Source organism: Lampris incognitus, chromosome 5 (genome assembly GCF_029633865.1).
Source record: "Lampris incognitus isolate fLamInc1 chromosome 5, fLamInc1.hap2, whole genome shotgun sequence".
NCBI lineage: Eukaryota > Metazoa > Chordata > Actinopteri > Lampriformes > Lampridae > Lampris > Lampris incognitus.
Window position 1 is genome coordinate 66,231,410 of NC_079215.1, and position 15,135 is coordinate 66,246,544.

General features: G+C 45.9%; 1 protein-coding gene across 1 annotated transcript in view; it reads right to left on the bottom strand.

The window, feature by feature from the left end:
* Positions 1–1,631: 1,631 nt before the first annotated feature.
* The window catches only part of LOC130113080 (docking protein 1-like), a 38,367-nt gene continuing 24,863 nt past the window's right edge, over positions 1,632–15,135 (bottom strand). Inside the window, exons 2-7 of the mRNA XM_056280590.1 lie at positions 12,914–13,004; positions 11,625–11,734; positions 7,580–7,690; positions 6,813–6,885; positions 5,484–5,659; positions 1,632–2,645 (exon numbers count right to left, since the gene is read on the bottom strand). Of these exons, the coding sequence (XP_056136565.1) occupies positions 1,632–2,645; positions 5,484–5,659; positions 6,813–6,885; positions 7,580–7,690; positions 11,625–11,734; positions 12,914–13,004 (1,575 nt within the window). The remainder of the gene's footprint in view (positions 2,646–5,483; positions 5,660–6,812; positions 6,886–7,579; positions 7,691–11,624; positions 11,735–12,913; positions 13,005–15,135) is intronic.

Genomic DNA, 15,135 nt, shown 5'->3' on the forward strand with positions numbered 1-15,135 from the left:
CAACAGAGAGACCGGATAATATGCAACAAAAAATAGAATCAAAGAGAAATCAAACTCAGCCCAGGTTTTTATAAGCAAGGCCTTTATTGGCGTCTCAATTCAGGGTCATTTTCTACATGCCATGTTTCTTTGAAAATCAGCAGTACACTTACATGATGTTTATCCAACAAGAGGAATATCTCAGAAAAACAAAAAGCAAAAACATGTATACAACATTAATTGGCCGTGTCGTTTGCCTCGCTGCAGAATCGCACGCGAATCTGATTCCACTTTTGGTCGAGCGTCATGCAAACGCTAAACTCAAGTTTCTTAAGTTGTAGAAGAATGACCGCCAGGGCGGCTATGCAGATGTGGCTCTCTTTCAACATCAGTACTGTAACTGCCTCACATCCCCAGTTAAGTTTTAGTGCAGCGTCTTCCTTTGATTTTTGGTTCCTACTGCAACCGGTTATTTTCTTGCCCGGTGCGGGATTCGATATGGAGTGTACTGCACCACAAGGCCACATCACTAACCGCTCGGCTAAAGGGTCAGACCCGTTAGCTAGCGGCTAACGTGTCTTATTAGTAGTTTACAGTCGTCACCCTCTCCGGAAGCGTGCCCTCGCGCTTTGTCATTCCCGCGCTCCGAAGAGACTTCTGAGGATCTGCACACTTCCGGATCCCGCCGCTGCCACCAATGTAACCGGTTATTTTCTTGCCCGGTGCGGGATTCGATACGGGGTGTACTGCACCACTCGGCTAAAGGGTCAGACCCGTTAGCTAGGGGCTAACGTGTCTTATTAGTAGTTTACACTACCTTTAAAGTCCGAGAGGCGGAACTAATCTGCTGCGTCAGCGTTTCTCACGCAATTAATTGATACACCTTTACTAAAGGCGCCAAGAAGCAACAAAAAATAGCTTAAAGAAAGAAAGATAAAGGCTTAAATATTAAGCATACGAACGTGTGTGCAGTGTGTAGAAGCCTACAGGAAGGAGGACAGCTACGAACCGGAAGCAAGGAAGACGATTTTAGCCCCTGCAGTAACAAGCAGCCTACGAGGTATGTTTGAGCGAAGCTAATTTCTCCGCTTACTATGCAGTGCTATGTATGTGCTAGCTAGCTAACATGCTAGCTGTTGTATAGCTATAGGAAATTAAGAACTGAAAATAAGACACATACATGCATTTCGTTTATTCTATTTATTTTATTTTCTCTTCCAACCTAGTTCTCAGGGGTCGATCCGTCCAAGAGGAGAGCCCCGTTTTTAACCAAGACCTCGTGCCTTGTGCCTGTTACTGAGGGAGCCACAAGTATGGTGTAGAAGTTTATCTGCACATAAATTGTTTCAAGCAAATCAATGGATTAAACTATCAAGACAATAGAAGAGTAATATAACAGTGTATGTTCTTCATGCTTCTGTTTAGCTTGTGATGTATGTAAAAAAAATAGTTGTTTTTAATATTTAAATTCGAAGTGATCCAAGCAGTAGTTGGTAGCCTAAAAAGAGTGTATAGGTTAGACTATGGGAAAGTTTATAAACCCGATCAGCATTTTTTTTCTGCACAGATATAAGTTTAAAGCTGCATTAAATAATGCCCGAGTTTTCATAGATGATATCGTGTTGTTACTGATTTGTGGCTGTGGCAATTGTTTAAGCAGTGATAGTGGAAGAGGTGGAAGGCGAAAGCGAGGGAGTATCAGATGATGAGGAGGAGGAGGAGGAGGGGAACGAGTCAGTTTCAGAGAAGGTAGACGTGGAGGAAGACAAGGAGGAGTTTGTCGGTTTGCAGACTTTTGCGTAAAGGTGAGCAAAGGGGTCTGGTTTGGTGGCATTTTCACTTTTCTCTTTCGTCGTCTCTCTCATGGGCTCAGCATAAATAGGTTCTTCATTGGCAAAACACTTTCCCGACGTCTTTTGGTCCTGAATCAGCTTCTGTTTATTTCTGGTTGGAGTGACTTTGTCAAATACCTCTGAGTAGACTGGATCTAGCAGATCGAAACTGGCAGGAGTAGCAGAGGCGTGAAGAGGAGGAAGAGTTGAGATGGCAGAAGATGGAGGTTTTAGGGGAAGAACGCTTGCAGGGTCCACGTACAAGCTGGTGGTCACTTTATGTACCGGCTTCGGCAATGAGCGGACACAGTCTACTGGATCAGCATATAAGGGTTCTGACTGGCGAGCAGCAGCCTGAATCACGGGGCAGGTGAAATGTGAGGGGACTTCTGGGAGAGGCAGCAGGGAAATTGGAGCAGGACTTTTATCAGAAGAAATCCTGTCTGCAGGCTGAGAATACACACTTTGACCCTGCAACAGTAAAACAGTTGAATCTGCTGGCTCGGCATACAGACACTCTGACTGACCATTCAAATCTGTCGACTGAGAGAAGTCAGCAGGTTTCTTTTTTGCTAGAATGGAAGCCATACTGTTCATGTCGGGTAGTTTGGGCAGAGGGGAATGGGCAGTTCTGCCAGCCACAACCCTCTCACCATCTTCAGTTTTGTTGCTTATAGTGACAGCGGGGTGGTGTCCTGTTGTGACCACTGAAGCCCTCTCTTGTTTGATCGCATTCTCGATAATGGAGAAAATCTTGCCAGCCTGCACTGTCTCAAAGGTGAACGTTCCCGGACCAGACTGGCAGCGTCTCCCAGCCTCAATGGATAAGGAAAGCTGAAGAAAGGGAAAACAATAGAGGAAAAACGTCATTGTTAATTAAGGCTGTGTTCACAGATGTTCACACGTCACCTAACATGTTTGGTGTGGGTAAGACAAATTCTGGTGTGTTTGCCAGTTTGATCAACTTTAATTTGGGTTATGTGAAAGCTGTCATTCAAACTATGGTATGGATGAGACAACTGTGCCCAGACCACCTGAAAAGACAAGTCTAGGTCCATCTCCAAGTAAATTGAGTCACCGTTCATTTGTGGTGTAAATATATATATCTGAGGCAGCCAAGAGCTAAACCTCCTGAAGACAATGGAGATGTTAATGTCCCTCAAGGCTCAGTTCTGGGCCCCCTTCTCTTTTCTTTAAACATGCTGCCCCTTGGCCAGGTCATTCAAAATCACGATGTGCTCTACCATTTTTATGCTGACGACACTCAGTTATACACACCACTAAAAACCAAAGATCCTAGTGCCCTAGCAAATCTCACAACTGGCCTTTGACTTAACAACTGGCCTTTGACTTAACATTTAATGATGTTAAGTCTGAGGTCATTCTGTTTGGACCCAAAAATTCCCTCAGCCCTTTTGTTACTAATCTTGGTGGTCTGTCAGGTAGTCTGAAGTAGGCTGTGAGGAATCTTGGGTTAATTGGATGCTAACCTCAGTTTTGATAATCAAATCAAACATGTTGTTCAGTCATGCTTTTTCCAGCACAAGCTAATCTACAAAATTAGGTCATTTTTATCAATTGCCGATCTGCAAAATGTTGTACATGCTTTAATCTATTCTCAGCTTGACTAATGTAATGCACTTGTATAGTGCATTACAATAGTCAATACTTGTGATATCGGGCTATTTGTATAGCCCAGTATCACAAATTACAAATTTGCCTCAAGGGGCTTTAGAGCAACACAACATTCTGTCCTAAAACTCCCTAAAAAAAAACCTTTAACAGGGAAAAAAAATAGGAAGAAACCTCAGGGAGAGCAACAGAGGAGGGGTCTCTCTCTCAAGATGGACAACGTGCAATGATGTTGTGTTTACACAATTATAGAAGCACACTGGCTGTTATACATAAGAAAAGCCTGAAACCTTTTTTTTTCTTTGCATTAATTAGAACTTTCCTGATATTTTGATGTTTTCATTCACCTTCTCTTGTGGAATCATAAAATATGCATCAAATCAGTGTGATGGAAGCACAGCTACCTCATAATTAGGACTCTAAATGGTTTATCCTGAAAGGATACTACAATGATCACAGTACGTTGAATGGGTTCATCAGGAAACATTTATTAGGAGAAACGTTTCATCATCATCTAAGTGACCTCTTCAGTTTCAACTGACTGCTGGTATCCCCACCCTTAAAAACAGTACAGTGGCATAACGACCCAAACCAATGATCAGTTTCATATGCAAATTGCCATGACCATTAACTAGTTAAAATTGCCATGTGTACTGTTCACAGAGGATTGGGGAATAGTTCCAATCACAGTATTGTAAGATGGCAATAGATGTACCCCAAGGTTTACCCCAAGGATTGGGTCCCCTGGCACAAACAGAGCAATATAGTGTACACTGTTAAGTGCCGGGAGGATTGCCATGAAGTGGACATCGGGGAAACTAATGACTAAGTCCGTGAATGACTATAGGCCTGTATCTTTAACCTCTCTATAATTGATAACAAGCTGAACTTTGATTGTAATACCAATTTGATATGCAATAAAAGCCAGCAGCACCTTTTGTGTCTGAGGAAGCTGGCTAAGTTCGGTGTCGACAGGTCCCTGTTGACTTTGTTCTACAGATCTTTTATTGAGTCAGTTATTACTTTTTCTTTTATCGGTTGGTATGCCTCTCTCAATGTTAAACAGAAAAATGCACTAACAAAAGGGGATCAAGGTGTGCAGTAGCATCACAGGTTCTCAACAGAAAAGTCTGTCTGAGTTATATAACAAGCAGATGTTAAGGAAAGCAGAATCCATCCTGTCTGACAACACCACCCCCTGCAGCTAGGTTTCAGACCTTGCCTTCTGGTTCCTGCTTCAAATACCCAGTAGTCAAAACCAATAGATACAAACACTCCTTCATTCCCTCAGCCATTTCACTGCTAAACTCCAGCAGTAAGAGATAACACCAGCTCCACCTGGATAAACACTGTTAACTCTGTTTACTGTTGCATTGCTTCTCGTTGGCTTCGTTCTCCTCACTACGTGTTGTATTTACTTGTATTTATTTGCCTTATGTGTTCTGTGGAGTGTTTATGTGTTTGAATGTTGCCACTGCTACACAACAATTACCTCTCTGGGGACAAATAAAACCTACTTGACTTGGCTCAGGAGATAGACTGGGTCGTCTAGTAATTGGAAGGTTGCTGTGATTGCAACCGTTCCCCAACCCTCTGTGAATAGTACACATGGCCATTGTAACTCTCATTGTAACTTGTTGGTTCTGTCGTTATGCCACTGTATTGTTTATAAGGGTGGTGTACCTGCAGTCACTGTATCGTTTATAGGGGTGGGGACACCTGCAGTCACTGTATCGTTTATAAGGGTGGGGACACCTGCAGTCACTGCATTGTTTATAAGGGTGGGGGTACCTGCAGTCACCGTATCGTTTATAAGGGTGGGGACACCTGCAGTCCCTGTATTGTTTATAAGGGTGGGGTACCTGCAGTCAGATGAGACTGAAGACCTTACCTGGATTTTTGAGCATGCATCAAGACAGATGCTGCAATGCTGGCATAAAATACAGTTTTAGAAGTGTTTCTGTTAGCGCTGCAAAACATTTTCAACCTCAGTATAACTTTGCGCTGGCTGAACATCAGAGGAACCAGGTATGTTTTTACCTCATCTTTTCCATATCTTCTCAGTAGCCTGTAGGGCCAGCCCCAGACACTGGCCCTCTTCTTGTTTACTTCTCTGAGAACCAGGCCGTCCCGTCCCACCTGTAGCCAGTACGCCCCCTGCAGGCCACAGCGTACTGCTGCCTCGGTGGGTTGCACCACCACTGAGAACTCGCACACTGGAGGGAAAAAGGAGGAGTGATAAATGTGATTACAAACGTCGTTGCAACATAATGAGAACAACTCAACAGTCATAAATACAACACTACTGTTTCACCCTCTGCTGGCGTTTGCCTCGCTGTACTTTTGTGGTCTCTCCCTCTCTCTCTGTCTGTCTTTCTTTCTTTCTTTCTAGCTCTCCTAATCTCTTCATTGCTCTCCTCATTATCTCCTGTCTACCTCTATAGCACCAAGTTGCTGTTGCTGCTTTGATAATCCTGTTTCTTTTTTTCTTTTTCTTTCATTTTAGTTTCACTAGCGGCACAGTGGCACAGTGGTTAGCCCGGTCGCGTCACAGCAAGAAGGTCCTGGGTTCGAGCCCTGGGGTAGTCCAACCTTTGGGGTCGCCCTCTGTGTGGAGTTTGCATGTTCTCCCCGTGTCTGCGTGGGTTTCCTCCCACAGTCCAAAGACATGTAGGTCAGATGACTCAGTCGTTATTATAATTGTCCCTAGGTGTGTGTGTGTGTGTCTCGGCCCTGTGATGGCCTGGCGGCCTGTCCAGGGTGTCTCCCCGCCTGCCGCCCAATGACTGCTGGGATAGGCTCCAGCATCCCCGCCACCCTGAGAGCAGGATAAGCAGTTTGGATAATGGATGGATGTAGTTGCACTAAATGTAGTACTGCATGCCCGCCACAAGGTGGGGGTCTAACAAAAAGTATCAGCAAAAATAGAGGATAAAAGAACAAAACAAATCTGTCTTCTCAGCCATCTTTTTCCATACGCTTGCAGAGGGTTTATAAAATGGTGTTTATAGTGCCAAGCTGATTGACACGTTGTGGGTGGGGGGAGACATGGTGCTGTTGGCTTGTTTTTGATGCCGCCAGTTTTACTTTTTTCCCCTTTGCTGCTAACTTTTTTTTTCTCTTGTCCAGTTTTGTAGCTGGCACCTGTCCAAACCTTGCCTCTCATAATGAAGTTCATTTCTCGGGATTTGGTTGCCCAGCCGAGCCTTGATGTAGTCCATCACTGTACAAACCAACATCCAGTTTAACTGTGGGAAATGTCCAAACTGCCCACAGGACGAGGGGAGGTATGGTATTGTACATTTGAAGGTGTCTGTGTGTGTGTGTGTGTGTGTGTGTGTGTGTGTGTGTGTGTGTGTGAGCATTCACCTTCATCCGTCAAGGCATAGATCTCATTCTCCTCCATCTGCAGCTGAGACTTTAAACCATAAACACTGCCCCTCTATAAGAGAATGATAGAGGAGAGAGAGGGAGTAAAGAGAGAAGGAGTAAAGAGAGGGGAGGAAGCAAATGATCAAAACACTGCCATCTGACCCTTGTCAACTTTCCCCACCTCTAAGCCTTTTTAATTCTGTTTTGTAATCTCAGATAAATTCATCCCCAAATTCAATCTGGGTTATTCTCAATCACGTGACTGTTCCATTGCCAACGAACAGCTCCGCCATGTTGGAGGACAGCTAGAGCTTAGCGACCACTGATTACACTGAAGTTCTCATTGTCGAGCTGTGTTTACAAGAACGAAATTTTAAGCGGAAAACGGAAAAACGTACTGAAATAAAACATCACAGTTGTGATCCACTCTTCCAAAATCAGTTTGCAAAGTGAATTTTACAAAGTTCTGGCCTGACGGCGCAAAGGATCAGATTCGCACCACAGAAACAGCGCAGAAATCAACCATCGTAAAATATGGATCCACGAGAGCTGTTCTGTGTAAATCAAACCTTGAAACACCTTCTGTCCTTCTGACTGTTTAGAAAACGTTTAGCATCGTGCAGTGACAGCAACGCAGTAGTATTCTATGGATTGGAGCCGCTGTCCTCCAATATGGCAGATGTGTTGCCTTCACGGCATATGGGAGTAACCCATATTCAGTGACACTGAAACGATCACCATCTAAGTGTATGTTTCCTTCTCACCTGAAAAGCGACGTCACATATCCTCTCCACCCAGTCTGCACACTCGTCTTTAACTGTGGCGAAGATGCACGTTCTTTCTTCAGTCTCCACGCAGAACGCCGCCATGTTCTCCTACAAATACCACAGATAAACATTTCCACCAGAAGTAACATATAGGTTCACAATGCAATTTGTAACAACAGCAACAATAATAATAATAATAATTTTACAACATATTGTAGCAAATTCGGGGGGGGGGGGGCAGCCGGGAACCGCCGCAGCTGGGACGTGACCCCGTGTCTTCCACACCACGGGCAACTGCTCGCTCTCTCTCCAACTAGTCCACTAAAGACTATGACCCATTAGCCAAGGGCTAGCGAGTCTAGACATCCATGATCGTGACACTACCCCCCTCCTTCAGGAAGCGCATCCCCGTGCTTCAGCATACATGCTCTCCCTGGCAATTGGCCACTGAGTCTTTTTGTAGGTTACACACCGGATGCCTTTCCTGACAAACCCTCCACATTTATCCGGGCTTGGGACCAGATAAATGTGGGATAAACCGGATAAATTCACAAGCAGCAGTATGGTTTCATGCCACAAAAGAGCACTACAGATGCGATGTTCGCTTTGAGAATGCTGATGGAGAAGTATAGAGAAGGTCACAAAGAGTTACATTGTGGCTTTGTGGATTTAGAGAAATCATAACAGGGTGCTGAGAGAGGAGGTGTAGTATTGTATGAGGAAGTCGGGAGTTGCAGAGAAATATGTAGGAGTGGTGCAGGATATGTATGAGGGCAGTGTGACAGTGATGAGGTGTGCAGTTGGAATGATAGATGGGTTCAAGGTGGAGGTGGGTTTATTTCAAGGATTTGCTCTGAGCCCTTTCTTGTTTGCAAGACAGAACTCAGTGTACGCATTTAAATGGTCTTACATTCACCTTGCTGTCTGTGTGCACAGGAGTGTTCCAAGGGTCTGTCCTTGGGCCTCTTTTATTTACTATCTACATTAATAATCTAGGACGAAATGTTTATAACTATCTCCATTTTTACACTGGTGACACAGTGATTTACTTTTGTGCCTCAACACTTGCCTCTGCCTATGTGAATTTACAATCTGCCTTTAATACTATGCAAATGTTAAAGTCGTACCATGTTCGAACATAAGATAGTTCATAAGTGTACTTGGTACCAGAACACCTTAGGCCGAAGATCAATGATAGACTTTGTGGCCGTATCATGAGATCTGCGGCCGTATGTTTTGGACACTTGGGTGAAGAGAGGAGCAGAGCTGTGAACTGACCACCACCTGGTGGTGAGTTGGATCAGATGGCGGGAAAGCTGCTGGACAGACCTGGCAAACCCAAACGTGTAGTGAGGGTGAACTGGGAACGTCTGGTGGAGGCCCCTGTCCATGAGATCTTCAACTCCCACCTCTGGAAGAAGTTCTCATGTATCCCGAGGGAGGCTAGGGACATGGAGTCTGAGTGGGCCATGTTCAAAGCCTCTATCGCAGATGCGGCAGGCAGGAGCTGTGGTCATAAGGCCATTGATGCTTGTCGAGGTGGCAACCTAGGAATCCACTGGTGGACACCGGCAGTAGGGGAAGCTGTCAGGCTGAAGAACGAGGCCTTTCAGGCTTGGTTGGTCCAGGAGTCCCCTGGAGCAGCAGACAGGTACTGGGAGGCCAGAAGGAATGCAGCTTCGGCAGTCGCGGAAGCAAAAACTCGGGTGTGGGAGGAGTTCGGCGAAGCTATGGAGGAGGACTTTTGGTTGGCCTCAAGGAAGTTCTAGCAAACCATCCAGTGACTCAAGAAAGGGTAGCAAGGCTTGACTCAGGCTGTGTTCAGCCCGGGAGGAGAACTGCTGACCCAGACTGGGGGTGTTGTCGAGCAGTGGAAAGAACACTTTGAGGAGCTCCTGAACCTGGCTAACACGTCCTCAGTAGAGGAGGTAGAATCTGAAGACTCCGGGGAAGCCCAACCCATAACCCTGGCAGAGGTCTCTGAGGTAGTTAAGAAGCTCCTCCATAGCAAGGCGCCGGTGTGGATGAGATCCAACCTGAGATGCTGAAGGCTGTGGACATTGTTTGGCTGTCTTGGTTTACACGCCTCTTCAGTGTTGCATGGAGATCGGGGACAGTACCTGTGGAGTGGCAGACTGGGATGGTGGTTCCCATATTTAAAAAGGGAGGCTTGAGGGTGTGCTGCAATTACCGGGGCATCACATTGCTCAGCCTCCCTGGGAAAGTCTACTCTAGGATGCTGGAAAGAAAGCTCTGACCAATTGTCGAACCTTGGATCCAGGAGGAACAATGCAGATTCCGTCCTGGCCGTGGACCAACGGACCAATTCTTTACCCTAGCGGAAGTGCTGAGGGGGGCATGGGAGTTTGACCAGCCAGTCTACATGTGTTTTGTGGACTTGGAGAAGGCTTACGACCGCGTACCCTGGGGCACACTGTGGGGGGTACTGCGGGAGTATGGGGTACCGGGGCAGTTGCTACAAGCCATCCGGTCCTTGTATAACCAAAGTGAGAGCTGTGTCTGCATTCTCGGCACAAAGTCAAACACGTGTTCGGGGGGTGTCAGACTCCGCCAAGGTTGTCCCTTGTCTCTGATTCTGTTTGTGATATTCATGGACAGGATCTCAAGGCGCAGCCAAGGCGAGGAGTGTGTCCGTTTTGGGAACCTCAGAATTGCATCTCTGCTCTTTGCAGATGATGTGGTTTTGCTGGCTTCAGAAGAACGTGACCTCCAGCGCGCACTGGGTGTGAATGGCCAGGATGACAGTCAGCATCTCTAAGTCTGAGACCGTGGTTCTCTACCGGAAAATGGTGGATTGCTCCCTCCGGGTTGGGGATGAGTTGTTGCCTCAAATGAAGGAGTTTAAGTTTCTCGGGGTCTTGTTCACGAGTGAGGGTAGGATGGAGCGGGAGATTGACAGGCGGATTGGTGCAGCATCAGCAGTAAGGCGCATGTACTGGACCGTTGAGCCAGAAGTCAAAGCTCTCAATTTACCGGTCAATCTTCGTTCCAACCCTCACCTATGGTCATGAGCTTTGGGTCGTGACCAAAAGGGTGAGATCAAGGATACAATCGACTGAAACGAGTTTCTTCCGTAGGGTGTCTGGGTTCAGCCTTAGAGATCGGGTGAGGAGCTCGGACATCTGGAGGGAGCTCGGAGTAGAGCCGCTGTTCCTTTGAATTGAAAGGAGCCAGTTGAGGTGGTTCGGGCAACTGATCAGGATGCCTCCTGGTCGCCTTCCTTTGGAGGTTTACTGGGCACAGCCAACTGGGAGGAGACCCCGGGGAATACCCCGAACTTGCTGAGGGGACTACATGTCCAATCTGGCCTGGGAATGCCTTGAGATCCCCAAGGAGGAGCTGGCGGGTGTTGCTGGGGAGAGGGACGTCTAGAGTGCACTACTTAACTTGCTGCCACTGTGACCCGACCCCGGAGAAGTGGCTGAACATTAATGAATGAATGAACAAAGTTTTTGCTTATTGAAACTTGTCTTTAATGCAAGCAAACAAAGTTGATGGTTTTCGCCAAAGCTAAGAAAAAGACTTTTATCTTACCCAAAATTATCGTCCTCTAGTTTTATGAGATTGAGAAAGTTGGTACTTTCAAATAGGTTCAGATTTTAGTTGATGTGTCCTTGTTCTTTGAGGAACATATTAAGCAATTAACCACGAAACTAAAACTGAAGCTTAGTTTTATTTTAGGATGAAGTCTTGTTTTTCCTTGGAGGTTGGGAAAAGGCTCGACTCTGCAACCTTTATGTCTGCCTTAGATTATGGCAACCTTTTGTATTCACATGCATCTGCCAAATGTCATTTGACACTGTCTACCATGGTGCGCTGAGGTTTATCACAAATTTTGTGTGTGTGTGTCTGTGTGTGTGTGTGTCACTCACACATAGGCGGTCTCTTTGTTCTGCTGTAGCACCAGAGAAAACATGACATTAAATTCCAGTGAGAAGTGTTGGTTTGTGTTCTAGTTCTATGGAATTTCTGCAGAGTTCTGCACCTGCAGGTTCCAGGTCGATGAGTTGTCAGGCTTTACCTTGGGGCAGGCCTCTGCTTGTGGAGGCAATCTGAAGACACTGAGGATGTCTGACAGTCGGACCACCTTCAGTTTCCTGTCCAGTTGGGGAGCATGGTGTTTCCTCACCCCTGCAAAATGGACTGAATGAATTTATGGATGGATGGATAGATATGTAGTTGTTGATTAACAAAGTTTAAAAAATGGGTGCGTAAACAGAGTGGCTAACAGTCTTAAATATAGTTTAAAAAGTTTTTTGGGGTTTTTTTTTAAAAGAAATATGGAAAGATGTCCGCTGAAATTACTGACCAGGGCTCGTTTTTAAGCTGTGGCTCTTATCTCGTGGGCTAGGGGGAAAAACTGGCAAGAAGAAGTTGTGGCCTAGACAGTGTGACTGAATACTTAAAATGAAATTTGGTTAATTTTTCTTTCTTTCTTTCTTTCTTTCTTTTTTTTGTGGTCTGACTCTTTGAGGAGTGCACTGAATAGGTACTCTCATGATACCAGACAATCGGAGATCTCCATCTACCATCCATCCATTATACAAACCGCTTATCCTGCTCTCAGGGTCGTGGGGATGCTGGAGCCTATCCCAGCAGTCATTGAGCAGCAGGTGGGGAGACACCCTGGACAGGCCGCCAGGCAGCCAGGCCATCACAGGGCACACACACACACAGACACACATCCACACCTAGGGACAGTTTTGTATGGGTGATCCACCTGACCTACATGTCTTTGGACTGTGGGAGGAAACCGGAGCCCCCGGAGGAAACCCACGCAGACACGGGGAGAACATGCAATCTCCACACAGAGGACGACCCGGGACGACCCCCAAGGTTGGACTACCCCGGGGCTCGAACCCAGGACCTTCCTGCTGTGAGGCGACTGTGCTAACCAGGCCGCTTTGGCCGAGTGGTTAGCAATGTGGCCTCGTGGTGCAGTAAAAGCCTGGTTTGAATCCCGCAGCGCATTGAAATGTGCTCGGTTACATTGGTGGCAGCGGTGGTGTCCGGAAGCATGCAAATTCTCATAAGTCTATCCCGAGCGTGGGAATAACGAAGCGTGAGGGTGTGCTTCTTGGAGAGGGTGACTACTGTAACATACAAAAAGACTCAATGGCCGAACGCCAGGAGGTCGGCCCTCTTTAGTTGAGCGGTTAGCGGTGTCGCCCCGATGTGCAGTACAACTCCGGATCGAATCCGGCCGCGGGTGGAAATATGCTCGGTTACACCAGCCTGACTAACTGAAACATTAGCTAAAAGGCTCCTGCATGGTTTGGAAAACTCAGAGGTGAAGCTAAATGACATTACCTCCCTTCGACTCTCCCATGACCTGGATCTCCAACCGACCCATTCCACTGCGACTGGCGGGGAACAAGGAGAGCCAAACCTGCTTCCATTTCTGATGGGAGAGAGAGGGAGACATAGGATTAGTGTGGTCGCAATGACGCTAAAATGTTTTACCAGTAATATGTGGATGTTTCTGATGAAGGGAAAGGAGAATGACAGTCTGTGGAGGTGTGTCTGTCATGTGACTGCTAACAAGCTCAGCCCTCTAACAGATGCAGCCGTTCTTACCAACCTGTTCAAAGATAATTCTGGTTTTTTAAAACCTGGGTCTTATTTCCATAATTTTGTGACGACACCATTGTAAAGAAAGCTGAGTCCATCAGTGGTCCCATGTCAGAAGTCTGCAAAATGAAGCTGGTGGGTAAATGACATCACAACTGATATGTATGATGGAAGCAAGCCTCGGTCAAAACCTAGTATATGGCTGGACCGTGGATGGTCAATGTTCGAAACCTGTGCCCAATTTGTTACAGGGATAGTCAGCGGTAGTGTCTATAGTGTGAATTCCTGGATAGTAAATATTCATCTGCAATTTTCTGTGGTGGTCCCCGTAATATTTGTTGTTAAAGTGTATTGAAGCAGCATATCACGTGACATGGTTAAGCTACGTTCGAGTAAAACAAATTAAAAAAAAGGTTATAAATGCATTTGTAAGAACAATGCTTACCACTCATATCTTGGAATGTTTGATTTGAAAGAGAACCTAATTTAACCGTAATTATAACTTCTAATTATCTGTTAACTCCCGCTCCTCTTTCATGTTTCTGTCTGCGGATGTCTCTCGTTTTTCTAATAATAATGAACTTTATTTGCACAGCTCTTTTCTTAGCAGGGTTACAAAGTGCTTCACAGAACAGGATGAAAGAGTTAAAAATCATCAAAAAAGAAAAAAAACATTGTAAGAGACTACATTAAAAAGCAAGACCAAATAAAACCATAAAGTAAAAGTGGAAGGGAAGAGAGCAGGTTTGTTCATTGAAACAATTACAAAATTAAGAATAAAAATAAAAACTGTAAAAATAAATGAAAACAAACATCATACATTTGTAAAAGCTTTCTTAAAAGAAAAGTTTTAAGATGAGATGTAAAAGAAGCTAGAGAGTTAGCTCGACAGGGAGAGAGGTCCATAGTGTGGGGGCTATAACAGCAAAAGCCCAATCACCCCTTGTGACAAACTGAGACCTGGGAATAACCAGCAGGGCTCCATCTGTGCATCTTAATGGTCGAGAGGGTGTATACCAGGTCAGTGATTCACAAATGTAAGTAGGAGTAAGACCATTTAAGGCCTTAAGAGTGAGCAGTGAAATATTAAAATCCAATCGAAATATGACAGGAAATCAGTGTAGGGCGGCAAGCACGGGAGTGATTTGGTCATTCCTTCGTCATGTCGTTGGTGGTGGTATATATGTATGACTTCATCATCCCCTCACTTGGTGCAGTCATCCACTCCCATGGTTTCTCATACCATTGCTATGCTGACGATACCCAGCTCTTCCTATCATTCCTGCCAGATGACCTCACAGTCTCGGCACGGATATCGTCATGCCTTGCCGATATGGCTGCATGGATGAAAGAACGCCACCTTCAGCTTAACCTATCTAAGACTGAGCTCCTTGTCATCCCAGCAAGGCCATCCTTACAACAACAGATCAATATCCAGCTTGGATCAACCCAAATCATGCCCACAAAGTCTGCCCGAAGCCTGGGTGTCATGATTGATGACCAATTAACCTTTAAGGTTCACGGGGCCTCGATTGCTCGGTCGTGCCGATTTGCCCTGTACAACATCAGGGAAATTAGACCCTACCTGTCTGAGCACGCAGCACAACTCCTGGGACAGGCTCTTGTTATATCAGGCATTGACTACTGCAACGCCTTACTGGCAGGTCTCCCTGCATGCACTTTCAAACCCCTGCAAATGATCCAGAACGCAGCGGCACGTCTGGTCTTCAACCACCCCAGAACAGCACATGTCACTCCGCTGTTCATATCCCGCCACTGGCACCCAGTTGCTGCCCGCATCAAATTCAAAACTTTGATGCTCGCTTACAAAACAACTAAAATGGCTCCCGCCTACCTGAGCTGCCTCATTCAGGTCTACACACAGTCCCGCTCACTACGCTCTGCTAATGAAAGGCACCTGGCACCTCAGCCCAACAGGGCCCTAAGTCACAAGCCAGACT